Here is a 27,034-nt window from a genome sequence, read left to right on the forward strand (position 1 = left end):
ATCAAAAATAATATATCCAGTTGCAGATCACCAGTGGCTGACTGGAGGCAACAGAAGAAAAGGGCAGGGAGATGAGGAAAAGAGGGTTGCCAGGAAGTAATTCACTGGCTGCTTGTGAGAGGGCATGCTAAGTTTATTTATCACCCTTATTAAACCAGTGACTTCAGAGGATTTAGAAGGGCATAAGTCTGCTCAGAATTCCTCTGCTAATGCCTCGTTCTTTCGTTCCTGGCTATTTTCCTTCTGTGACTCTCTAGCTGTAGGGTGCCTGAATTTAATGCCCTTTCCCTTCCTGCTTTTTGTTTGACCCCTGGATGCAGTTCAGTTGGTTCCAGGAGCCCAGGTCCTCCCTGGAAGATGGAAGCTACCCAGAGCCTGAGAGATGTTCACCTGAGAACATCTGGGCCTGGGCATGAGGTACTTCTCTGTCCAGCCCAGATGATGCTGTTAACTTGTGCGGTGCACGTGGATAGAATGAGGAGGAACTAATAAATGAATATTTGGTAAGGTTTGTCTTCTCCATCAACACCTACCACTGCAGTGCATGTAAAAGAAGATGGTATGTCTGGACCTAATTGGGCAGGGGAAACTTAACTCAAATACAGCCCCAAGCCAAGGCCCCTTTTCAGTATGTATTAGCTAATTTTGTTTGCCTGATTGTCTCCTTGCAGAAGAAGAGGTGTGTCCAGGGCCTTTGAAACTCACTCCCTGGCCCCAGAAGATTTTACCTCTCCCCTTTAGTTTTGGGAGCTTCGCCCAGGCCCATGATGAGCTTTCATGCCTCAAGCCTAGAACTTGCGTTGGGAAGAGCCTGGCTGCTGCAGAGACTCAAGCCAAGTCTTCATGGGTCAATTTTGTCAGGCCCCATACTGCAGAATTTTTTTCATGACTACCTGCACCAGATTTGCTACCATGTGTATTCACTCTGGCCACTATATGGCTTTCCCCCAGCTTTCCTGGGAGCGCTTATATCCAACTTTTTTAAAAAGTCCATTTTATGGTCAGCTGTTTCCCCATGCACACTCTTTATTTCATTTTTGGCATTCCACCCTCTTCCCCCTCTCCTGCCCCCTGCCATCTCACTGTATTGTGATTGGTTACTCTTGTCTAGCCAGCCACTCCCCCTCCCCTCCCCTCCTTTCCATTCTTCCACACTCCCCTCGTTCTTCTTTGAATTTTTTTTTAAGTCCAGTGCAGGATCAATGCATCACTTGTTTGAAAGCACAGGGGAAGTACCCTTTTTATTCTTTTTGTTTTGGCACAAATGGGAATATTGTACAGGGGGCTAAATATCTGGGTAGCAAACGAATTCTAGAGAGGTGTGAATGGCCACATATAAGCCAATTCTATGCCTTTGGGCTTGACTTCAGGGAAAGTGAGGAGTTATGTTCCCGGTGCAGAAGGGGCTTCAGCCTCTGAGTTTATTTGAACGATGGCGTCATAGACATTGTGCTACCCATCATGCTGTGCATGAAGCTGCTTTGTACTAGATCAGACGTCAGTCTACTAAGGTCTGTCTTTTCTACTCAGGCTGGCAGCATGTCTCCGCGGTCTCAGGCAGAGACAGGTCTTTCACATCACCTGTTTCTTCGAACTGGAGATGCTGGGAACAGAACTTGGGACTTTGTGCATGCAAAGCAGCAGCAGCACCTCTGTTATCAAAAGTCTGCCTTGGCCTGCTTATCTCCCCTCTCCAGGTGACTGTATCTTTTGTATAATTCTCTCCATTTGGCTTGGCTTGAGAACAAGGGCTGTATGTGAGGAGTATCCCTCAGCTACAAGATGAGAATTAGGGTCCAAGAGCCGGCAGTGGGCACAGTAGCTGTAATCTTGCAGGTCTGGGGGAAGACCTTATTTCCGATCTTATTGCCAGAGGCTCAGTGTGTGACTGTGAGCAAGTCATTCCCAACTCTAAAATGGAAATGCTGCCCTATCTCATAAAGAGTATTCACAATCAGCACTTTGAAGCACGCCACAAATTCAGAGCAGGCTGGGGTTTTTTTTCAAAAAAGCAATAGCAAGGAGCAATAATACTGAGACAACATTTTTTTTAAACACATCTAACTATTTATTTGCATCCTATGGAGTCTGCCCTTCCTGAGACTTCAGGTGACATCATACAGTATGACAATTTAGTCAACAGGATGGGATATTCAATATTGGCAGAAGGATGCAGCACGTACACTAAGTAGCAATCTTAAGTATGTTTACACAGAATTCAGTCTTCGTACAGGTTTTTAAATGATGCACAGAATTCTGTTTCTCCAACGCTGCACAGCTTGCTCCATATGGTGTTTGCTGGCCTCATCTTTCATATTAGAGGATAAAAAAGTGTTTAAAATGAAGCGCAGCGGTTGGATGGTTGGTTCTCTGGATCAGTCAATCACATGAATGTGCAGCATGCCCTGGGTCAGAACAGAAAGACCACACTTGAAGAAAAAGGAAGGCTAGGGCAAGAGACGGGGAGAAGGGGGGGCATTTTCTTTTTAGAGAATGAAGCACGCAGCCAAAAAGGGGTCATTTCCTAGAAAAAGAACTGCAGGAACTCATTAGCATATCTCATTAGCATATGCCACACCCCCTGAAATCACCAGAAGTGTGTCAGAAGGCAATATCCACTCCTCAGGCCCCTTTCCCCAAAAATCTCCAGGTATTTCCTTGAAGCAGAATGAACTCAAAGCAGCTTACCCTCCTCTGGAGAGCCAGCCCTGCTTGCCACGCACACATGGACTTTCACAAGTCACAAATGAAAATAAAGTAGCAGAATGAATTCAAAGCAGCTTACCCTCCTATGGAGCCCAGCCTCACCTGGCTTGTAGTCACTCACTCACTCACTCACTCACTCACTCACTCACTCACTCACTCACTCACTCACTCACTCACTCACCACAAATGAAAATAAAGCAGCAGAGCAGAATGAATTCAAAGCAGCTTACGTTCCTTTGGAGCCCAACCCCACTTGGCTTGCCCTCCCTCCCTCCCTTATGTTTCTTTGGAGCCCAGCTCCACTCAGCTTGCACTCACTCACTCACTCACTCATTCTCTCTCTCTCTCTCTCTCTCATGAGTCACAAATCAAAATAAAGCAGCAGAGCAGAATGAATTCAACCGTAACAAAAAGAGAAGCACCCTTAGAAGTAAACTGCAAGAACCCGGATGGATAACCACATCTAAGGGAACAAACAATATACTATTAAAGACTCTCTTCAAAATTATATTATGTGAAATGTTCTTAAAGTGGCTCAGTGAATATAAGACAATAATTATTTTTATAATTTCATACTTAATTCACACCAATGTACAAAGTGACTATAAGACACAAAGTCCGACCAATAACGGGAGCAGGATTGGCTCCCACAAAGTGCTGAAAGTTCAATAGGGGATTGCCAATCAAGTTCAATAGGGGATTGTAGATATTTATATTTTTGTTTTCCTATTTCTTGACTGATGAAACAAGGAGATGACACAACTTGAAGGAGTAAGGACCTGACAAGGAACCGGTGATTTTAAATACTTGTTTCCAGACTGCATCAGGGGTCATCAGACCTCCTCCCCATGTATTTTCAAAGCTGTAATAAAATGCATTGGTTCAATACAATACGAGTGACTGTTTTTTCTTAATACACAACTTACAATAAATTATAAATTAACTCACCAGTGCTGCTGCTTGGGCAATCTCAGGCAGCATACGGTGCACCCTCTTTACTTGGCCGTGCGCAAATAATTGGTGCAGAAAGCCGACACTTAAATGGCTGTCTTTAAGGAGCCACCCCCGCAAGAAAACCCTCACAGTATTTAAAGCTATACAGTTCCAAAATGTACAGTCATAGATGATACAAATCAATGACCAAAATACATTGCTGATTAATCCAAACTAAAAATATATCAGTTACAAAACAGACCGACAAGATACATAATGCATCTATAGGAAACAAGATAAATTAAATTCATGGTTTAACCCTAGTGGTTGCATGCTCTTCAATAAATGGATCCATTTAGCTTCCCACTGTTGTAATGTTAAAGAGACCTTTGAAGTAGTACCCCCAGAAGCCACCTGCAAAACCGTATATCTAAAGTCAGACTCCTTGTGATTCGATTCTATGAAGTGATCAACTAAAGGGGCATCCACTACCCTGTTCTTTATTCTCAAAATATGTTCAAGGATACGTACCTTGACTGGGCGGGTAGTATTCCCCACATATAGCTTCTTGCATGGGCAAGTCGAAAATGAATATAACTTTATGGTGTTATTACCCTCATTATCAACGACTTCCTTGCCTGAAAGGGACAGTCTGCAAACTCTTCATCTGCCACAGGGAAAACGTCTGCCTCCCAGCAGACCCATCATCTCTGGAAGTAATTCTGTGCTTGAACTTCTTTCCAGGTTCATTGATTCCTTCCTCCAACCTTTTGTGAGAGCCATGCCAGGTTACACAAAGGATACTAGGAATTTTATCCAAAAGGTGTCGGCTTTCAGCACCAATTATTTGCGCACGGCCAAGTAAAGAGGGGTGCACCGTATGCCGCCTGAGATTGCCCAAGCAGCAGCATTGGCGAGTTAATTTATAATTTATTGTAAGTTGTGTATTAAGAAAAAAGTCACTCGCATTGTATTGAACCGATGCATTTTATTACAGCTTTGAAAATACATGGGGAGGAGGTCTGATGACCCTTGATGCAGTCTGGAAACAAGTGTTTAAAATAACTGGTTCCTTGTCGGGAACTGCTGCTTTATTTTTATTTGTGACTCGTGAGAGAGGGAGAGAGAGAGAGAGAGAGAGAGAGAGAGAGAGTGAGTAAGTGAGTGCAAGCTGAGTTGGGCTGGGCTGCAAAGGAACGTAAGCTGCTTTGAATTCATTCTGCTCTGCTGCTTTATTTTTATTTGTGACTCGTGAGAGAGGGGGAGAGAGAGAGAGAGAGAGAGAGAGAGAGAGTGAGTAAGTGAGTGCAAGCTGAGTTGGGCTGGGCTGCAAAGGAACGTAAGCTGCTTTGAATTCATTCTGCTCTGCTGCTTTATTTTCATTTGTGACTCATGAGAGAGAGGAGAGGGAGAGAGAGACACAGAGAGAGAGAGAGAGAGAGAGAGAGAGAGAGTGAGTGAGTGAGTGAGTGCAAGCCGAATGGGGCTGGGTTCCAAAGGAACGTAAGCTGCTTTGAATTAATTCTGCTCTGCTGCTTTATTTTCATTTGTGGAGAGAGAGAGAGAGAGAGAGAGAGAGAGTGAGTGAGTGAGCGAGCAAGTGAGTGCAAACCGAGTGGGGCTGAGCTCTAAAGGACTGTAAGTTGCTTTGAATTCATTCTGCTCTGCTGCTCACTCACTCACTCACTCTCTCTCCCCCTCCCTCTCTCCTACAATTCACAAATAAAACTAGAGCAGCAAAGCAGAGTGAATTCAAAGCATCTTACCCTTCTTTGGAGAGCCCTCATTGCTTACAGGCCTCAAGTACGGCCCATCCCCCCCCAGTTCCTACCAGGGAAACCAGGAAGTGATGGTGCTGCAGCTGCCACTGCCTGCTGCTAAAGACAAGGGCAGCCAGGAGGAAAAGGAATCCCGTGGGCAGGGCTGAAACCCACGTGACCTCTTTTCAGATCTACCAGAATGCTGCTCCCACTCTGGGGGAGCAATATGGAGGAAAGGGCCAACTCATCCGTCAGTTTGGTGCCCTCCCCTTGCAGCTTTTAAAAATGGCAGAGAGATCTGATTGCAGATTGCTTACTTTCCCCTCTAAATTGGCCAGGGGTCTCCAGCAGGACTAATAGTGGATTGTGGATCCTTGGAAGGCTGGAAGAGAGACTTTTTCAGAAGTCAGTGCTTAGTTCTCGTGGCCTCTTCTTACATGCCTAGGGTAAGGCTGATTGCAACCTTGGGGTCAGGTAGCAATTTCCCCCAGGCCAGTTTGGCTAGGGATCTTGATGGTGTTTTACCATCTTCTGGGCATGGAGCAGGAGTCACTGGGGATGTGGGGTGGGGGAGGTGATTGTGAATTTCCTGCATTGTGCAGGGGGTTGGACTTGATGACTCTGGAAGTCCCTTCCAACACTATGATTCTATGATCTATGCCTTTCAACTCCAACTCCCATCCCATCTAAATCCACTGACTGGACCCTAGTCCAAACACAAACAGGTCCCTTCCAACCATGTGATTCTATGATTCTAAGAGCGGGACCACAAGTGACGCCTGACACAGGTTGGACACTAGTCAGCTTCCCTCAAGTTTTGATGGGAAATGTAGGCATCCTGGTCTTGCAGCTTGGCTCTCTGACTGCTGTCCAATGGACTTTTCAAGTGTCACTTGTCCAAGCTGCCTACATTTCCCATCAAAACTTGAGGGAAGCTGGCAAGTGTCCAACCTGTGTCAAGTGTCACTTGTGGTCCCGCTCTAAGTCTTGGTCAAGCTAGGCCTTTGTAAATGGATAGGTTTGCTTGCAGGGAGGGAGGAATCAAGATGGCAGATTTAGCACCTGATGAGGTGCATGAAAAATATTAGCCATGGACTGAGATAAAGGAAGAGCACGGCTAGTGGTTTGCTTGTACTCCATGCCACCCAAGATTTGGCTTCCCAAATGAATGGGGAGCTTGCAACCAATATCTCTTTGGGGTGGAGAGAGGGATGGGGGTGGATTAAGAATCTTCTGTTCCATTTGGAATCTGTTACCTGTGAGTCGGCCACTGCTGTGTTGTTCATGTGCTGCTTGGTTCTCAGGGTTGGCACTTGGTCTTGGTACATTCCTGAAAGAAACAGTGTGCAAGTTATGAACCCTGAATACCAGCATATTCAATGCAGTGGAATGCTAGCCGGTTGCTACTCTGTAAAGTGTCCTGTGGGATACTCCAGTTCCCTCTCTTCCTGCCTTGTCCGAGGCACAGAGAGACGAGTGAGCCAGGGCTGTGCCAGGCCATCCTTCCCTTTGGAAGCCATTCCAGACAGCACCCAACCCAGGGCTCTGGTATTCTGGTAAAAAGGATGTCTTGGAGCTGGAGCCAAGACCTTCTCTTGCAATGCAGAATAATCCAGGGCAGGCCCTCGCCCAGTACCAGGCAAAGAGTGTCATGGTGAATACATTCACTTACGATTCAGCGCATTCAGGGTTTTCCTAACCATAGCTTCACTCCACTGTATGTAACGGTTCACCTGGAAAGGAAGAGAATTTAGAACTGTAGCGGGGAGAGAGAGCAATGGTTCCTTGTTCAGGGCCATGAGTAGTCAGATACAAACCAAGAGCTACAGCATGCTTTCCAAAAACCAAGGCAGAAGAGCCTGCTCTGTTGACCCAGAAGAGGCAGAAGTCCACACTCCATTTTCCCCCTATCAAGCCTGATGAATCCCAGGGTTTCAATTGTCTGTCACTTACACAGCTGATGTTGTCTTCCTGCATGTAACTGAAGGCAGCACATTGGTCAGCCTTTTGTACTGGGATCCAGTAGCAACGAAGTCTTTTTTGGCTTAGTAGGACTGTCTAAGAGCCGAAACAGACGAGATGAGTTACTAGAGTTTGTGTTTCCTTACCTCAAGGTTTGTCAGGAACTGTAGGTGTCCTTGCAGCTTAAAGTTTAACATTAACAGAGCGGCAGGGAGGGAAGTGCAGGGGTGGGGCGCCTTTCCTCCCGCTCTCCAGGTGCATCGCTGCATTTCTCCTTCCCCTGCTTGTGCGGCCCAGAGCTACATAGCCCGCTCACACAGAGCATCGCTGCACCCCCCCCCTCGCCCAGCCCCCCCAGAGAGCAACGCTGGGCTATGCGGCTTCGGGCGGGGGCCAGGCATGCGAGGGGGGAGATGCAGTGATGTTCTGGGCGCCTTTCCTCCCGGCTCTCCCGGTGCAGCCTGGCGTCGCTCTGCAGGGGCCAGGCCAGGTGAGGGGGGGGGAGATGAAGCGATGCTCCGTGCAAGCGGGCTATGAAGCTCTGGGTCACATGAACAGGGGAAGGGGAAATGCAGTGATGCACCTGAAGAGTGGGAGGAAAGGCACCCCACACCTGCACTTCCCTCCCTGCTGCTCTATTAATGTTAAACTTTAAGCTGCAAGGATGCCTACACTTCCCGACAAACCTTGAGGTAAGGAAACATGAGTTGAACTTTAGTAACTTGCCACGTCTGTTTCGGCTCTCATTCTAGCAATTACCAGGATTTCCTTTTCTAGCCATCAGAAACTGTATCTGACTGGGGGTTTAGTAATTCCAGAGATACTTCCCTTTTTATTAACCAGATTAGTAAATCATCTAACATGGCAGGCATGTTGATATAGTACAAACAGATTTGGACTGAATTGTTTTCTACAGTTTCTTAGCTAAAGGTGAACCAGTGTTATTAAAACACTTCTCTTTTTTTTTTTACAATGCTTTGGTAACTTTTACTGAAGCATCTTGTGGACCTACTAACTATGGACTGGCTAGTAAACTTTTTTTAAATAAAAATTTTATTGTGTTTTTATAATATATGGGGAAGGGGTTACAACAGGACATAACCTTTATGAGATTCACATTCAAGACACATAGTCACCCATCTCTATATAGAAAGCCATTATATATGTAGTTAGCACCCCTTATACCTTCAAAATTCCCTTTTATTAATTTCTATATTTTTAATCCCCTTACTCTGTATCTTATACTTCTAGTATTTTTTTTCTTTTATGTATATTACAAATAGATCACATTACACCTCTTTTACCTTCTACTCTGGCATCTTAGATCCATAATCACTCTAGGAGTGGGGGTGGGTGGGGGGTGGATATAGCAGAACATACCATATCAGCAGGACAGTAATATACAACAACTTAGAGATGAGAACAATTTTTATATTAATTTCCTCTCTTTCTTATATCTGTTCTGGCCATGCCTCCCAAGCTTGTCTGCTTATATTCTCATAATAGTAAGGCTATAAAGGCCAGATCAATATCTAATTTGATAACACTTTTTTATTCTTTCAAAAGAAAAAAGAAAAGAAATATATGTGTATATATATATATGTATGTGTGTATATGTGTATATATATATCTTTCCTCTATTTTGTTCTAGCCAAACCTGTTTACTTGGGTTTTCATATTGATATGGCTAGGATAATCACATAAGTATATAGTTAAAACACAACTTTACCTTTTCAAAAATATTAGCTCCTTCATCTATTTTATTTTGACCATCTGTACTCATTTTCTTGGATTTTCATACTCATAAAGTTAAAAAGAACAGGTGATCATTTAACTTAGTATTTTATATTTTTGAGAAGGAGTTCAATCTGAGTAGAGTTGTTAGGATCCAAAAACCCATTATCCTAAACTATATAGTGTTATATAAAAAAGAGGAGGTAAGGAAAGAAAGGAAAGGCTATTTAAGTAAGAGGTTAAGTCTGCCTTAATAAGTCCTGATGTGTCGCAGAATTCTGATCGTTGTTTTTTCTTCTCTCTTCATGAAAAGTAGTATATCCAGTCCTTAGTCCTCTTTCCCCTCTCGGTATTGGCATGTGTAATTCTTTCCATGCAGATCTGCTTCCTTCTTCTTCTTCCTTCGTGAGGCGTAGTACATCCAGTCCATGTTCTCTCTGCGCCACCAAAGATAGATCTCCTTTTACCTTCCAGCCATTTCTGAGGGGGATCAGTATGAATGCAGTTACTGCTCTGTTCATTATTCTGTTTTAAGATCGGCAGCGTTCTCTTCTCCCCTTTCTGTGTTAGCATGCCTGCTTCTTTCTGTGCAGGTCTGTTTCGTGGCCCCAGCTCTTCTTTTGTAGTAGTGATTTGTGTCTTAAAGCTGTTTGGAAGCTGTTTGGAAGCTGGGACGCAGATCATTTTGTTCCGTTCCCATTAATTCTGTTCCTCCAGCAATTTTTTTTCTGTATTGTGGATCTTTGCAGACCTCTCATGTCTTTCCCCACTCCCAGCAGTGCATCTGCTTTAATTAATAATTCCGTCGTTATTTTTGACATCTCTTGCAAGCCAGCAAGTATCTCCTCCTCCCAAGTAGCCATTTCAGAAGGTGGTAAAAAACCCTTCGTTTTGGTTAATTATTTTCAAAGGTTTATATAGCATTCCAGCAATTCTGGTAATTACTAAGGGAGCCTCTTTAGCATTCCTCTCCTCTGCCCCTCCCAGCTCGCTTGAGTGGCCCGCGTAGTCAGGCTGGATTGCTCTGTGTAACCTCGTATGACCATAAATCTGTCCACTTACTTGATGGAAGGCAGTGGGGTCAGTAAAGAATTGTCTTTTTTTCTTGTCTTGTTAAGAATCTGGTTGATTGCTGTAGTTTCTTTTGGCCTGCTGGACTCCTGGTTAACAGTTAAGTAGCCATGTTGGCTCCTTCTTTGGTCCCTGCTTCAGGAACTGGTATCTGGGCTTCAGGAGGCTTGCCAGTCCCCCTAAGCTCTTCCGCCGTGTTTCAGCCTGCCTCCCCTGTCCGGGGGAGGGCTTGGGGGTCCGATCTCTCGGCTCCCAAGGAACCAGGAAGGTCATGGCAGGGAGCTCATAAAACTCCCCCCCCCCCTGTCGTAGTTCACTGTCTCATCCGGAAGTCACTAGTAAACCTTTGTGTGTGTGTGTTAGATGCTGTCAAGTTGCCTCTGACCTATGGCAACCCTATGAAGGAAAGATCTCTAAAACAACATATCATTAACAGAGTTGCTCAGGTCCTGCAAACTGAAGGACGGGGATTCTTTTATTGGGTCCAGCCATCTCATTTTAGGTCTTCCTCTTTTCCTACTGCCTTCCACTTTTCCTAACATTATTGATTTTCCCAGAGAATCTTGTTTTCTCATGATGTGACCAAAGTACAATAGCCTCAGTTTTGTCATTTTAGCTTCTAGGGAGAATTCAGGCTTGATTTGATCTAGTACCCACTTATTTGTCTTTTTGGCTGTCCATGGTATCCGCAAAACTCTCCTCCAGCCCCACATTTAAAATGAATCCATTTTCTTCCTGTTAGCTTTCTTCACTGTCCAACTTTCACATCCATACATAGTAATGGGAAATACCATTGTTTGGATTATGTATCGTAATGGGCGATACAATTGTTTGGATTATCTTGATCTTGGTCTCTAAAGAATATCTTTGAGGATCTTCTCTAGCTCCCTCACATCTGCTCTTCCAAGTCTCAATGTTCTTCTGATTTGTTCATTGCAGTCTCCCTTTTGATTGATGATTGAGCCAAGGAATAGAAAAATGTGAACAATTTCAATTTCCACATTGTCAGCTTTAAAACTGTGTAATTCCTCAGTAGTCATTACTTTTGTCTTCTTGATGTTCAGCTGTAATCCTGTCTTGGTGCTTTCACCTTTAACCTTCATCAAGTCTTCACTATTTTCTGCCAGTAACGTGGTATCATTTGTATATCTCAAATTGTTAATAGTCCTTCCACCAATTTCCACTCCACCTTCTTCTAGATCTAATCCATCTTTCCTTATGAAATACTCTGCATAGAGGTTGAACAGGTAGGGGAATAATATGCATCCTTGTCTGACACCCTTGCCAAACCATTCTGTTTCTTCATATTCTGTCCTGACAGTAGCCTCTTGTCCAGAGTACAGGTTGTGCATCAAAACAATCAGATGTTGTGGCACCCCTATTTCTTTTAAAATGCTCCATGGTTTTTCATGATCCACATAGTCAAAAGCCTTGCTGTAATCTATAAAACACAGGCTGATTTTCTTCTGAAATTCCCTGGTATGTTCCATTAGCCATCGTAAATTTGCAATGTGATCTCTGGTGCATCTTCCTTTTCTGAATCCAGCTTGAACATCTGGCATTTCTCATTCCACAGTAAACCTTTGGCTTGATTAATATCTCTTTTTCAAAATAGTAAAGAGTCCGATGTCACTGTAGTATGAGCTTTCGAGAACTACAGCTCTGTCAGATGCATTTGACGAAGAGAGCTGTAGTTCTTGAAAGCTTATGCCACAATAAAATTGGTTAGTCTTAAAGGTGCCACTGGACTCTTAACTGTTTTGGAACGACAGACTAACACGGCTAACTCCTTGAGATCTCTTATTCAGTTATTTTTTAAAAACATTCTTTTATACTTTTAGAAGCAGAAAAGAGCAAGAATCCAGTAGCACCTATAAGACTGACAAAATTTGTGGCAGGGTATGAGCTTTCATGAGCTACAGCTCACTTCTTCAGATACAGACAGACTAACCCATCTTGATATTTATATTTTTAGGTTATTGAAAATAAGCCAGTGAAGAATAGTGGCTGGACAAGGACCATGTACTAAAAAATATTCACATTTGAGAGTATAAAGGATTTGTTGTATCTGTAAGATCCCTGTACTTGTTTTTCATTTGTTTTTAAGACCAGAGTTAAGTCCCAGTGTAAATTTTATATACTAGATCACTGATGACGTTGCAAAGCATTTGATCTTCTCTTTTATAACTGATAATAGGCGTGGTTTACATGTTGATTATTTTGTGGCACTGTATTTATTAAAGGATATTCATTTTGTTCATTATCTTATTGGTTTTTAAATATTAGGTTTCTCTGTCCTATAATTATACATGCAGGCATCAGGCATAGATCCTTTGCTGGCAGGCTCAGAAAGTGGGAATTGGATGCTTCCATGCCCTAAGGACCATTTATTTTCCTATTTATCTACCCTGCCTGTGCCTGTGGGAATAATTATCCCTCAAAAAAAGGGCTCTGTTGCATCCTTCTAAAGGTGCTCTCCACAGCTGCACCACTTTGCTGAAGAACCATCTATTGCATCTGCCAGGCTAGATACAGTTATACCCCCAGGTGGCTTTGTGCAAATATTCTACTTTCCCAAGCGTTATTTGTTCAAATCTCTGAAGAAGAGCAAAGCAATGGATATGTACTTACATTTGTCCCAGCCACAGGTGAAGAAATTAAAAGGTCATCAGGGCTGTAAAACAAAGGAAGAAACTGGGTAATTTGGATAGGGGTCAACCTGCTGAACGTCTCACTGCCAGTCCTAAAACTAGTCTTGCCTGCTTATGCAAAATAACTGCAGTAATAAAGCAAGTGGGCTCTTCAGTAGATCCACTAGCTAACTGGATATACAGGTATCCAAAGGGCAATGAGCTAGTTGGCATTTGGCTTCTGGACTAGGCCAGGCTTGGTTTCCAAAGGTGCCAGCATGCCATCAAGGAAGATCAGGCTCCAGCGACAAAATCAAGGAAATGCTCTTCAGGAGAAGTCCATGAGCTCCCCAGAGTAACTTAGAGCCAAAACACACGTTAAGAAATACCTAGGTTCAGCACGTGTTCTCTTACCTCAAGGTTTGCCGGGATCTGTAGGCGTCCTGGAAGCTTAAAGTTTAGCATTTACAGAGCAGCAGGGAGGGAAATACAGGCGCCTGTATTTCCCTCCCTGCTGCTCTGTAAATGCTAAACTTGTTCTCTTACCTCAAAGTTTGCTTGGATCTGTAGGCATCCTGGAAGCTTAAAGTTTAGCATTTACAGAGCAGCAGGAAGGGGAAGGGAAATACAGGCACCTGTATTTCCCTCCCTGCTGCTCTGTAAATGCTAAACTTTAAGCTTCCAGGACGCCTACCGATCCCGGCAAACCTTGAGGTAAGAGAACACGTGCTGAACCTAGGTATTTCTTAACGTGTGTTTTAGCTCTTAGTCAGGGTGCAAGCATTGCAGATGGGCTAGGCACATTAGTCGCCCTCTTGCATCTCTTGGACAGTTTGGTCTGCTGTTAGATACCCAGTGTGGCTGCCGACCTGTGCTGCAGCTGCTACAGAGGTGCTCCCTGACTGTAATTGCTTCAAGCTGAGCAAGATTTGTATCCAGTTGCACCTTAAAGACCAACTAGATTGCCAGGATATGAGCTTTGGAGAATCAGAGCTCCTTGCCAGTTAATGTGGTAACCCCTTAGAAAAGCACTGCTTCTTTAGCAACAACCAGAGGAGTTAGCCGTGTTAGTCTGTAGTAGCAAAATCAAAAAGAGTCCAGTAGCACCTTTAAGATTAACCAATTTTATTGTAGCATAAGCTTTCGAGAATCAATCTACCAGGACATTCCATCAAAGACTTAAAGGTCGCTGTGGTTCAACAGAAACCTTTCAAAAACAAAATCCAACGGGAGGCTGCTGAATTGGAATTCCTATGCAAATTTGACTCTGTCAAGCTGGGACTGAATAGAGACTATGAATGGTTATCACAGGTAACAGATTTCCTTTACAGAGGCGTGGTCTAGGGGAGCCCAGTGATGCCTGGTGTGGGCTTTCGGGGACCACAGTTCTCTTTGTCAGATGCATCTGGCAGGGAGAGCTGTGGTTATCGAAGACTTATACTACATAGTAATTGGATGCTTTCACTGCTCCAAACTAACACGGCAAACTGACTCCACACCAAAAGGAGATGTTTACATTTACTAGCAAAGGAATGTTTGGGTTGCCTCCCCGCTAATTGCATCCTGTCCCCTTGTGATATATGTCCCCTTCTTTCTCCCCTCTCTCCCCTCCTCTTCTGTATTTGACCAGTTCGGATCATGCATCTGACGAAGAGAACTTGATTCTCGAAAGCTTCTGCTACAATAAAATTGGTTAGTCTTAAAGGTGCTACTGGACTCTTCTTTATTTAGCAACAACCGTATCCATTTCACCATTTCATACAGTTTCATACCAGAATTGTACAGGACAAATTGCCACAAGCAAAGAAAATGTTTCCAAAGATTTTCCATGCTCAGATGTTAAGATCCAACACCTTTTGTAAGAGCTGGGGAGGAGCAATTGCTGGCTGGGGAAGGGGGGGTGAGTTTGAATGAGGGAATAGACAAATGCTTTTTATTTTGGAGGTTTAGACTGCATCAAAATCTATTTTCCTAGTTTAAAAAGTTTCTCTTAGCTAAGAACAGGCAAGAGGAGGGAGGGCAAGTTGATTGCTCTCCAGCCACACCCTGTCAGACCTTTTGAGATGCTGATACCTTGCCTGGGTGCAGACGATGCAGTGATGACAGGAGACTTTGGCATAAGGCAGGGCCTTAGATGGCAAGTCAATACAGGGTAAGTGGTAGCCCTGGCCCTCTTGGCAAGCAACGTCTTCAAAGGCTCCGTGATGGCAGTGGGTATCAGGGCAGGATTCAGATGTAACAAAGAAAATAAAGATTTGTGTGTATTGGCCTAGAAACCCTGCGAAGTGAGATATTTACAAGAATTGCTAGAGAAATCACTAATTTTACTAATCATTAATTGGTAATTATTGGAAGACGTTGACCACTAATAATAATCTTGGCCTACCTTGCATGGCTGTACATTCCCCTAGGGATTCTTACATCTTAGAAAACTTGAAATGCAATATATAAATGCTTATTAAAACTATCGGTTATTAATTTCTAGATAAGAATCCATTACCTGTCTAAAGACAGCTTCACAATCAAGTAGTTTCCAGACGCTTCAAAGGTGATCTTTAAATAAACTTCCTGCAATCACATAATGGGAGGCAAATATCAATAATCTGAAACTTAGCAGTCACCTTTTCATTACTTTAAAATCCTTGTGCATTACGTGGACAATAAATGTGGCTCAGACTCAAAGTCTCTCTACACAAGACTTCTGATACGTGTCAGGTTTTGATGGTGTTTAAGCTAAAGAGACTCCGTTTTAACCTTGTCAGTGTATCAGGTGTGCTTTTTGCAGGTGGGAAGACTGCTGCTGGGAGCCTTACCGAGAGAGAGGGGATTGTTATGTCTGCATGTGGGGAAGGATGGGGCCTGAGGGGAACTGCTTATTCTGTACCTCATCCTTTGCTTGGCATTCATAACAATTTCATAGTCCAGCTAAGATCCGTGTATCTTGGAATACGTACTCTAATGGTTGACTATCTTCAGTAAAGCCTTTTGAAATCAATGGACTTTTGTCTTATTGCAAGAGGTGGGCTGAGTTGCAACTTTTAGCAAGCCACAGTCTGACAGTATGTGTTCTTTGAGGCACAGTTAATTCAAACTTTTAAGCAGTGAGGGCAGCAGGGCAAAGGCTCCGTAAAGGGAGATAGTCTGGCACACCAGAGGCAACGGAGGGCTGTTAGAGAATCCATCCTCTCCAGATTGATTTCTGCCAGCTCTGTCTTTTTAAACTACGCTTCCCGGATAACATTGCGTCTCCCAGCATTTGACGAACACGCTCCCAGGCATCTTGTTTAGAGAAACTCTCAGAGTGCCTTCACTTGGTGTGCAAAGAGACCGTTTTTCCCAAGCAGTGATTCTTGTTTCCCAGACTTTGAATAACCTACAGATTCTCTTACATCTGAGCAGTTTTTTTGTCCCTCTGTACATTCCCACAGTAGGTGAGGGCACATGTGTGATGGTTATATTAAATTTATATTATTATTGGAGTTAATAGTATAAATGCCAATCAGGCTAGCAAAATAACAGGTTTGTTGCATTATAATAAAACAGCATGGCTTACATTTCTAGTGAGTTTTTTCCTCCCAGTGTCTCAATCCAATCCCAGCTAGTTTTACTAGGAATCTTTACCATTAGACTCAAATATTATCATATTTTGTAACTGGTTTACTGAACAGTTTTATGGGGTTTGTAATCCACCTTGAGCCAGTTTGGTGTAGTAGTTAAGAGCGTGGGACTCTCATCTGGAGATCTGAGTTTGATTCCCCCCTCCTCCGCTTGAAGCCAGCTGGGTGACCTCGGGTTAGTCACAGCTCTCTGGAGCTCTCTCAGCCCTACCCACCTCACAGGGTGTTTTGTTGTGGGGATAATAACAACATACTTTGTAAACCACTCTGAGTGGGCATTAAGTTGCCCCAAAGGGTGGTATATACATCAAATGTTATTCTTATTCTTAGTGACTAAGGTAGACTATAAATGAAAATAAACAAATAAACAAATGCTGATTTATTCATGTAAACTATATAAAGATTTCTGGTAGCTAAATGAAAGTATAAAATGAGGTGATGGCAAGATACACATTTTGAAATTAGGGCTGCAAGCAGTAGCAGCCAGTGGCTGTTTCTGGTAGAGCAGAATTTGAGCATTTTTTTAAAGTAGCAGGATTTGAATCCAATGGCACCTTAGAGAGCAACTTAGAGATTTTCAGGGTATGAGCTTTCAAAAGTCAGAAGCTTCCTTCTTCAGATATCTGAAAACCTTGTTGGACTCTAACGTACCACTGGACTCAGACCCTGCTGTTCTACTGCAGATGAACATGGCTACCTTCCCAAAACTTCTTAAAAAACAACGACCTTCAACTCAAGCAAGAGCTTCAGGAGAATTTATTGATCCACTTGGCCCAACACGGAACTTACCTTGTGGGATCTAAAATACGTCAACCTGACCTTCACCCCTCTTGCTTGGCTCTCCCTTTCGTGTTTTGCTCGAAGTGCCCCCAGCGTGGCCATCATTCTTTGTGACACCCCCTACCCCAGAAGCGGTGAAAACCTGGCAGACCACAATGCCCGGCTAGTGAGCTCTGTCTATCTGGGTGAGTCACACGCTCTGCAAACCAGTCAGGGCATCAAGCTGGACAACTGTCCTCTTCCCAACTGACAACGCTTGAAAGAGATGCTTGTCTGAGAAAGCATTTCCCCCTTTGCAGCTCAGGTCCCATCCAGCCAGAACTGAGCAGCAAAATTCAGGTTAGGGTGGGAAAAGGACATTCCAAGTTGCCATCCATTGACTCAGCTCAGGATCCCTTGGTATCTTGAGGTTAGTCTTGGCTCCTTTGACTGGCAGCAGCTTTTGGGGTGAGAAAGATCTTTTACGTCACCTCAGCTCGATCCATTGGGCTTGAACTGCTGCCAGGGATTGAACCTGGGACCTTCTGCATGCAAAGCAGAGGCTCCTCTGATCTTTGGCCCCTTCCCAAGCTGAGAATCCCAGGCTGAAATCTGCACTCACAATCTTTAGAGTCAGCAAGTCGTTGGCAGGTCTTCCTCCAGATTTGATGATCAAGTCCAGTGTTGCGTTGGCTTGATTGGCAGTGTAACAAATCAATGGACCTCTGATCCCGACAGACTTAGCCTTTACGTCCCTTTCTTCAGGAGCCTGAAAGAGTTCAGGAGAATCAGTGAGGGAGGGAGTTCATGGAATAGAAGCAAAAGGCACTCTACCAACTCCAGATGTGCCCAGCCTGTGAGGCTTTTTATATGTCAGTTATGGTCCTCGGGCTAGTGGGGTGGAAGCACTCAAGAAAACAATCCTGACTTCCATTTACTTCCTAACAGTTGAATTTATGCTCTTTTAATAATAAGAAGAAAATAATAATGATGATAACGACCACAGCAACAACTCCAACAACCATGTACTTATATACAGCTCTTCTGGACAGGTTAGTGCCACACTCAGAATGGTTAACCAAGTCAATTTATTATTAACCCCACAATACAGCTGGGGTAGCTGGGGCTGAGAGGAGTGAATTACTCAAGGCCACCTGCAGAGCTCATGGCAGTAGTTGGAATCAAACTAGCAGAGTGCTGATTTGCAGCCCAACCATTCAACCATTATGCTACAGCAGCTTTTATGATAAGTATGCTTATATACTGCTCTTCTAGACGAATCAGTGCCCAACTAAGAGTGGTGGACAATGTTAGCATTAATATTATGCCCACAATAGAGGTGGAGAGCTGGGCTGAGAGGAGGGGCTCACCCATGGCCACCAGCTGAGCTCATGGCAGGAGTGAGAGAGTCAGACCAGCAGAGTGCCGGCTCGGAGCTCAGCCACTTAACCACTATGTTACAGCAGCAGATTCCCTACCATGCCTCTATAAATTACATGTTGCAATTAAGAAGAAAGAAATCAGATTCCTGATTCAACAGACTTGCAATCATTGCACAGAATGAAATTGGTGTGTGTCGTAGACCTGGAAGAGCAATGAAAGGCAACCCAGAAATTGCTGACCTTGGGTATCCCTCTCCGTTCCTCTGCTGCCAAGACACTGTTGTCCCAAACCTGCCAGAAGATGTGAAAGCGTGAGTACCTCCTCAGTGCCACCCCCTCACTTTCACGGCAACCTGCCCCGAAGTCTGTCCCGTGTGATTTATTTAGTTGATATGCCACTTACCCCAAGGAAGTCAAATGTAGTTGCAGTAGACAAAATCCAAAACAGGTGAACACTAAGGTCTTATAACTACCATTGCCCAAAATACGTTCTACCCAGCACATTACTCACATACCTCTCTGTTTGAATTCAGGCCAATGTATTTGGTGCAGGCACAAAAAGATGCGGCAATTACAGCCACTCTTTCAGCAAACAGTGATAACTGCTGTGCCATATACAGGGTCACCTCAACACTGAAGTTCCAGATCAGTGCTACAAGGTCTGGCTTCCTTCAGAAGAAAGAACATGGTGGAGGTGGGGGACCTATGCTATCTTTGCAACATGTGCTTTCGCCTTTATTTAAGCAGCGCCTCTTCAAAGCAAGATGGCTCTTCAAGAAGCCACCCCTGCATCAAACTGTGCTCCCCTCCTAACCTCCTCCCCCTTCCTATGTAAGCTTGTTTTTGCTTCATCTCTTCAAAATGTTTCTCTGGCTCCCTCCCACAGGTGCCACCTTCCCCATCTTTCTTTCTTTCTTTCTTTCTTTCTTTCTTTCTTTCTTTCTTTCTTTCTTCCTTTCTTCCTTTCTTCCTTTCTTCCTTTCTTCCTTTCTTCCTTTTGTTCGTTCGTTCAGTCTTTTGTTCCTTTGTTTATAATCCATTCTCCCTGCACATGCTCAGAGTGGATCACAACCAAATTAAAATGCAATATAATATACAATATAACAAATGGACAGTGCAAAATTAAAACAGATAAAACTGGTGACAAAACCCCCGCAACACGCAGCGCCCCTGTGGCCCAGCGTAATGCTGTGCATTACACTTCAGGCGCTGCAGAGTGACTCCTAGCAATCAGGGAACATCTCCTGCCTCTGGCTTTTATCAAGGAAACCTCAGCTGGTCTGTTTTTTTAAAATAGAGTTTCATTAAAATTTTAAAATTCTAAAACCTACAAAAAAAAAGGAGTTAAGAATATACTTATATAAATAGGAGTAGGTACCCATTTTCCATTTGAAAGATTCTAACATTAATACATATTATATACTAATTCTAAAATAACCATTAAGTAGCTACTTTACCTTTCCTTTTATATATTTTTCCCTCTTTCTAATCTTCACAAGCACAGATTATTAGTTCATCTCTTTCTGTTTCTTGCAAAAAGTCTATAAGGGGCTTCCAGACAATCAAATATTTGACTACTTTCCCCGGAAGCTGATCACTTCTGATTGCAAGGAATCAGTGTATCCTTAACCTGAAGGGACAATCAGTAGCTCCTTGGGGCCATTTCTGATCAGGAAAATAGTGTGAAGAGTCAAGCTTAATCCCTCTTCCCTGGATGCCACCATCCTGATCAGACTAAGTCATAATGCACATCCCAGGATGGCAGAAGAGCTCAAAGAAATCCTAGCATTTTGTCTGGCTGTGCCCAGATGAGGGCGAGCTGGTATCTCAATAGCCAGTCCCTCTGCATGAGAACCGAACCTTTACTTGTAAAATGTTTGGTGGCAGATGCTGCAGCGTTTCTCTTCCCACCCCACCCCTGGTGAACAAGAATTTTGCTGCTCTGCCTCCGTACCGTTGCAGAGCGGCTGCGAGGAGTGATTGCTGACAGGACGGCCGAGGGGATGCTTCCACTCATGGCCACGACCACACCCGTGCCTTGTGGAGGCAGGAAGGGAGGTGGGCCACCAAGCAGTGTGCGGCTGCCGTTTGATCTTTGAACCGTGATCTGAAAGGAGATGCAGGGGAAACGAAACACTTGTGAAACCACAAGGGGTTTTTTTGCATTTGTTCATTGTGACATAATCTAATTCTTGATTGGGGATCCAAGCTGATTAAGTGGACAATGAGGTGGAACAAAAAACAAAGTCCCCAGCTACTGTGTGGGAGGGCAGAAGAACCCTTTGGGGGATACTGGAGGAATGGCACCTGCAGAATAAAAAAGGGAATCGCCACATCAACAAGTCCAGGCCGCAGGATCACAGCCCACAGATGGACCTCTGTGTTGGCCACTAGAGTAGAGCAGGAGTACTCCAAAACATGGTCACTGACCAAACATTCCAGGTGACTCAAGCAAGTGAGACAAGTTTCACCCTACAAGACCCACTTGAAATACAGCCATCAGACCCAAAATGGGTTGGTTTAGCTGCAGCTGGGGAGGTGGAAGTGGCTTCAAAGAGAACCTTGTCAAACGTTGTCTTCCTTCCTGGGAAGATTAGATAATGGAAAGAGTGGGCTGGCCTTGTAGTGGGGATTTGTAAATACAATATTAGAACGTACACGTCGAGTAGGTATTTTACAAACTCCTCAGTTTCTCTCTCACTTTTAGCCCACCCTTCCTCAAAGCAGCACGGACAGTTCTCCCTTCAGATAGGATTGTTTCTAGCTATCTAATCTAGGATATTGAGAGATGCAGGACAACATGTCCTGCAACCATGGTGGTAAGATAAAAAAGGAGTACAATCTTTGCAAGGTGGGGAGAGGAAGCGCTTGCATTGAGTTTCCTGAGTGGCTCACAACATTCTTACCATGTTCATCCACACGACGTATATGAGCAGAGGGCTATTCCTGAAAGGAGAAAAGAGAACTTGGTTGTAGTAGCGGGCTTGCATTTTTGCAGGGCTGGGCAGCAGATGCCACTTCAGCTGTTGCCCATCTCAGCTCTTCAGGACTGTAGGAGCAACGCAGGAGTGGGAATGATGTTCCTGTCTCACCCCCTCCTAGTCTCCTCTGTGGCAAACAAGCTCTGCAGCCAGGCTTGGAAATGTTGTAATTTCCTCCTGAGCCTGTCTGTCAGATGCATCTGACGAAGAGAGCTGTGGTTCTCGAAAGCTGACGATGCATCTGACGAAGAGAGCTGTGGTTCTCAAAAGCTTATGCGACAATAAAGTTGGTTAGTCTTAAAGGTGCTACTGGACTCTTTACTATTTTGGTACTACGGACTAACATGGCTAACTCCTCTGGATCGATGACTATAGATGAAAGGTTCACTGTAGTTCCACTACACAACTTGCCCAGTCCAGCATGAATATTCAGAGAGTATCATAATTAAGAGCTTATCAAAGGAAAAATAACAATCGTGAAAGCTTACCAAGATGTCTAAATCAATGCCGCTTAATCTTCAATAAAATTATTACTACAAAAACATGTCTTTTGTATGGGTACAATGTCCAAAATAGACTTTTGTGAAAATACATTAGTCAACCTCCAAATCCGTACGCAACTCTATGGTTACAACTGCACCCCCTTTGTCCACTTCTTTGATAGTTATATTTGGATCCTTTGGAAAATTATCCAGGGCTCTCTGTTCCTCTTGGGATAAATTGTTCCATGTAGGTTGTGGTTGTCCCTCTAAGCTTTCCAGTGTTGTAAGCTAAAAATCTGCTTTGTGAGCTGAAACAACTTTCATTAAAGTTTTGAGTGCACCTCCTTTAAAAAAAAATTAAAATCAAATTGTTTTGATTACAATCAAATCAATTTAACAACAAAAGCCATTAGGTGAAAGGGCCACAAAAATCAGAGTATACTTCTGTATAAAAATGGATATGTCCATGCTGATTACAAAGGGGTAGTTGTATTAGTCTGTTGCTACAAAATAAAGCAGACACGCAATGGCACCTTAAAGACTAGCAAATTCATTTCAAGATGAGCTTTTGTGAGTCAATGCTTCAGCCTCTTTCTGCGCCAAGGCCAAGTTAAATGATGCCTTCACCATGGTGGTGGCTGAGACGCTACCTCCTCTCCTCAGCTCTCTGGGGCTGAGGGGATCCTAGTGATTTCAGGCTGCATGAGTCAGGCCAGACTCGATCACTCAGCTCTGCTCTGTTCCCCAGCTAGAGAGCCAGCAGTGGCTGGAGGCGCTCTCTGGCACCACCCTGGGGGCCAAACCAACCACAGCCAGGAAGGGAGGAGAGAAGTGGGATGAGGCTTCATCCATATAGGGCCCACCTGCAGATGCTGGCTGACTGGGAGGGCGGGGCCACCTGAGGGTTAGTATCTGTGAGCTACATCTGAGAAGCTGTGAGCGGAGGAGTCAGAATCTGTAAGCGATTGCTCACATGCTCACATTAGCGGGAACTCACTGGTTGTGATTCTAATTTTTTATTGTTTTTTTAAAACCATCACTTCAAAAGTTGTTATATTGGGATGACTAATATTGGGTACAAAGGAAGATTTAGGGCGCAAGATCACTAGTTGTTTCCATACATCTTTTCTTCACGCAAAATCGCACAAAACTCACAGAGCGACACGTCTTCATGGCATGATTTCCCATCATGATTCCATTTCATGGTGTGATTTCTGATGTCATCACACCACGAAACAGAGTCATGATGGGGAATTGCACCATGAAGACACCATCGTTCCATGAGTTTTGTGGAATTTTGTGTGGGGGGAAAGAGGTGTGGAAATGGCCACTACTCGAAGGATCTCTATTACTCAAGAAGACTTTAAGTTTGAGTTGTTTGATTAATTTAAATAGACCTAACCTTGTTTGAAAACTATTGTAATGGGGGATGGGAACATAACCCAAACCCCGATTGAGCACTTTCAGCTGTATGTCAGATATCTTAACCAGGAAGTAAGGAGCCTAAGCTCAAGGAGGCAGAAAATGGGGTTATAATAATCAAAAAGCCTATGCCGTGTATATGACTTATAATATTAGTCATGCATCAAAATCAACATATACCAAGTATTATTATGGTTTACATGTAAATACAGTTACAAAGTCCAGTCCCAAGACTTATTTATGTATATTTGTTCTTTCTTATTTTGTAGGTAGCCTTTGCAGAACAAACAGAGTTCTTTGGCAAGAACTCTGAAGCGGCCTTTTCCTTTCCTCTGAAAGGGTGAGATGGAGGTGGCATTTTAAAGAAGTTGACAATAGACTACGAGCCTTGCCGGACTAGTCTCTTTCAGCTTGTTTTGAGAAAAGTCTTCCTCTGGCCAATACCTAATTCCTTCCAGTAAACTTTTTTTGGATTCAGTCTTCTAGCAATTATTATGCTGGAGACACAAAGGACAAATATACAAGTCTTGGGACTGGACATTGTAACTGTATTTACATGTAAACCATGATACTTCGTAGAGACACGTTTTGGGTAATCTTTCGTAGAGACACGGGTGGCGTGACTTCTACAACCTTCAAACTTCAGAATTGGGGGTAGGAGGAGAATGGCAGCAATAAGCTATTTACTGCTCTAAAAGTGACTTTTTTCTTCACACAGAGAAAACTTAACACCTCAAGAAGGTACCAAAAGGAATTGTGGACTTGTCAAGTGAAAGAATGGCTTTGGTATTATTTGACTAAAGAAAAAGGCATGAAAAAGGCCAACTGCAGATAAACCAAGACATCAACTCCTCTCTGCAATTCAGGCCTCTGATTTCCACAAAATCATAGAAAATCAGAACTGACGACACACTTTTTGAGAGGAATAAAATCATAAATGCTGAGCAAAGCATGAATGAAAAGTAGTTGTTCTCTCTCAAAAAGAAGCACTTTGTGCTCTGTGCAATTGAGCAATGGGGCCTCTTGCTGCAAAAGGATATAAGGATATGAGGATAAGCAGGAAGGAAAAGGTGTTGCCCCTTCAGCAGAGGCTTCATGTGGAGAAATGTTGACGGTTTTCATGTCATGGCAATAATCTATATCTGGTAAGTTATATTGCATTGAGCCTCTATACACAAGAGGCTTTCCAGGAAAGCTTACCTTTGCCCTTCAGTTTTATCCCGAAAGCGGGATAGGAAGACGCCTTGGGTAATCTTCCCTAGAGACTTGTGTGGTGTGACTTCCACAGTCTTCAAACTGCAGAATTGGGGGTGAGAGGAGAATGACAGTAATAAGCTATTTCCTGCTCTAAAAGTGACTTTTTTCTTCGCACAGAGAAAACTCAACACCTCAAGAAGATACCAAAAGGGCTTTGTGGACATTCCAATTGAAAGAATGGCGTTGGCAGTGTTCGACTAATGAAAAAGTTATGAAAAAGCCAACTGCACCGGAACTGGGACATGAAATCCTCTCTGCAGTCCAGACCTCTGATTTCCACAAAATCATAGAAAACCAGAACTGGTGACACTCTTTCTTAGAGAGATAAAATCATAATTGCTGAGCAATGTGTGAATGAAGAGTAACTATTAACTCTAAAAAACAAGCACATTAAGCTCTGCGCAATTGAATAATAGGGCCTCTCATTGCGACATGATATGAGGATGACCAGGAATGAAAAGGAGTTGCCCCTTCAACAGAGGCTTCATGCGCAGAAATGGTGACGCTTTTCATGTCATGGCGGTAAACATTACTGGGTAAGTAAGAATCCATTGAGAAGGTGAACACATGCATTTCTAGGTCACAAAGAGAGACATTTGGCTTTCCAGGAAAGCTTACCTTTGCCCTTCAGTTTTATCCCGAAAGCGGGATAGGAAGACGCCTTGGGTAATCTTCCCTAGAGACTTGTGTGGCGTGACTTCCACAATCTTCAAACTGCAGAATTGGGGGTGAGAGGAGAATGACAGTAATAAGCTATTTCCTGCTCTAAAAGTGACTTTTTTCTTCACACAGAGAAAACTCAACACCTCAAGAAGATACCAAAAGGGCTTTGTGGACATTCCAATTGAAAGAATGGCTTTGGCAGTGTTCGACTAATGAAAAAGTTATGAAACAAGCCAACTGCACCGGAACTGGGACATGAAATCCTCTCTGCAGTCCAGACCTCTGATTTCCACAAAATCATAGAAAACCAGAACTGGTGACACTCTTTCTTAGAGAGATAAAATCATAATTGCTGAGCAATGTGTGAATGAAGAGTAACTATTAACTCTCAAAAACAAGCACATTAAGCTCTGCGCAATTGAATAATGGGGCCTCTCGTTGCGACATGATATGAGGATGACCAGGAATGAAAAGGAGTTGCCCCTTCAACAGAGGCTTCATGCGCAGAAATGGTGACGCTTTTCAAGTCATGGCGGTAAACATTACTGGGTAAGTAAGAATCCATTGAGAAGGTGAACACATGCATTTCTAGGTCACAAAGAGAGACATTTGGCTTTCCAGGAAAGCTTACCTTTGCCCTTCAGTTTTATCCCGAAAGCGGGATAGGAAGACGCCTTGGGTAATCTTCCCTAGAGACTTGTGTGGCGTGACTTCCACAATCTTCAAACTGCAGAATTGGGGGTGAGAGGAGAATGACGGTAATAAGCTATTTTCTGCTCTAAAAGTGACTTTTTTCTTCACACAGAGAAAACTCAACACCTCAAGAAGATACTAAAAGGGCTTTGTGGACATTCCAATTGAAAGAATGGCTTTGGCAGTGTTCGACTAATGAAAAAGTTATGAAACAAGCCAACTGCACCGGAACTGGGACATGAAATCCTCTCTGCAGTCCAGACCTCTGATTTCCACAAAATCATAGAAAACCAGAACTGGTGACACTCTTTCTTAGACAGATAAAATCATAATTGCTGAGCAATGTGTGAATGAAGAGTAATTATTCTCTCTCAAAAACAAGCACATTAAGCTCTGCGTAATTGAATAATGGGGCCTATCATTGCGACATGATATGAGGATGACCAGGAATGAAAAGGAGTTGCCCCTTCAACAGAGGCTTCATGCGCAGAAATGGTGACGCTTTTCATGTCATGGCAGTAAACGTTACTGGGTAAGTAAGAATCCATTGAGAAGGTGAACACATGCACTTCTAGTTCACAAAGAGAGACATTTGGCTTTCCAGGAAAGCTTACCTTTGCCCTTCCGTTTTATCCCGAAAGCGGGATAGGAAGACGCCTTGGGTAATCTTCCATAGAGACTTGCGTGGCGTGACTTCCACAATCTTCAAACTGCAGAATTGGGGGTGAGAGGAGAATGACGGTAATAAGCTATTTTCTGCTCTAAATGTGACTTTTTTCTTCACACAGAGAAAACTCAACACCTCAAGAAGATACCAAAAGGGCTTTGTGGACACAGTTTTTTAGAGGGATAAAATCATAAATGCTGACCAAAGTGTGAATGAAAAGTAGCTATGCACTCTCAAAAACAAGCATTTTAAGCTCTAAACAATTGAATAATGGGGCCTCTTGTTGCAACAGAATATGAGGTTCTGCGACAGGAT

At 43.5% G+C, this 27,034-nt stretch overlaps 1 protein-coding gene across 1 annotated transcript; it reads right to left on the reverse strand.

The window, feature by feature from the left end:
• Positions 1-2,314: 2,314 nt before the first annotated feature.
• Positions 2,315-21,544, reverse strand: LOC129333281 (uncharacterized). The gene is made up of 10 exons (XM_054984805.1): positions 21,461-21,544; positions 20,509-20,661; positions 19,070-19,073; positions 18,795-18,952; positions 17,795-17,941; positions 15,297-15,364; positions 12,798-12,840; positions 7,072-7,132; positions 6,656-6,729; positions 2,315-2,405 (listed from the first exon to the last, which is right to left on the reverse strand). Exons 1-10 carry the CDS (start codon positions 21,542-21,544, stop codon positions 2,376-2,378), a joined length of 822 nt encoding a protein of 273 aa, XP_054840780.1. The 3' UTR covers positions 2,315-2,375.
• Between the last annotated feature and the right edge of the window lie 5,490 nt (positions 21,545-27,034).

Source organism: Eublepharis macularius, chromosome 7, assembly GCF_028583425.1.
Source record: "Eublepharis macularius isolate TG4126 chromosome 7, MPM_Emac_v1.0, whole genome shotgun sequence".
NCBI classification, from domain to species: Eukaryota; Metazoa; Chordata; class Lepidosauria; order Squamata; family Eublepharidae; genus Eublepharis; species Eublepharis macularius.

Excerpts from the sequence above, each read along its gene's own strand:
- LOC129333281 (XM_054984805.1), bottom strand. The coding sequence starts at position 21,544 with ATGCAAGCCCGCTACTACAACCAAGTTCTCTTTTCTCCTTTCAGGAAT. Across the intron at positions 12,841-15,296 it reads GTGAAGCTGTCTTTAGACAG|CCCTGATGACCTTTTAATTT; the intron begins GTAATGGATTCT and ends TTTGTTTTACAG. Across the intron at positions 6,730-7,071 it reads AACCCTGAATGCGCTGAATC|GAATGTACCAAGACCAAGTG; the intron begins GTAAGTGAATGT and ends TGTTTCTTTCAG.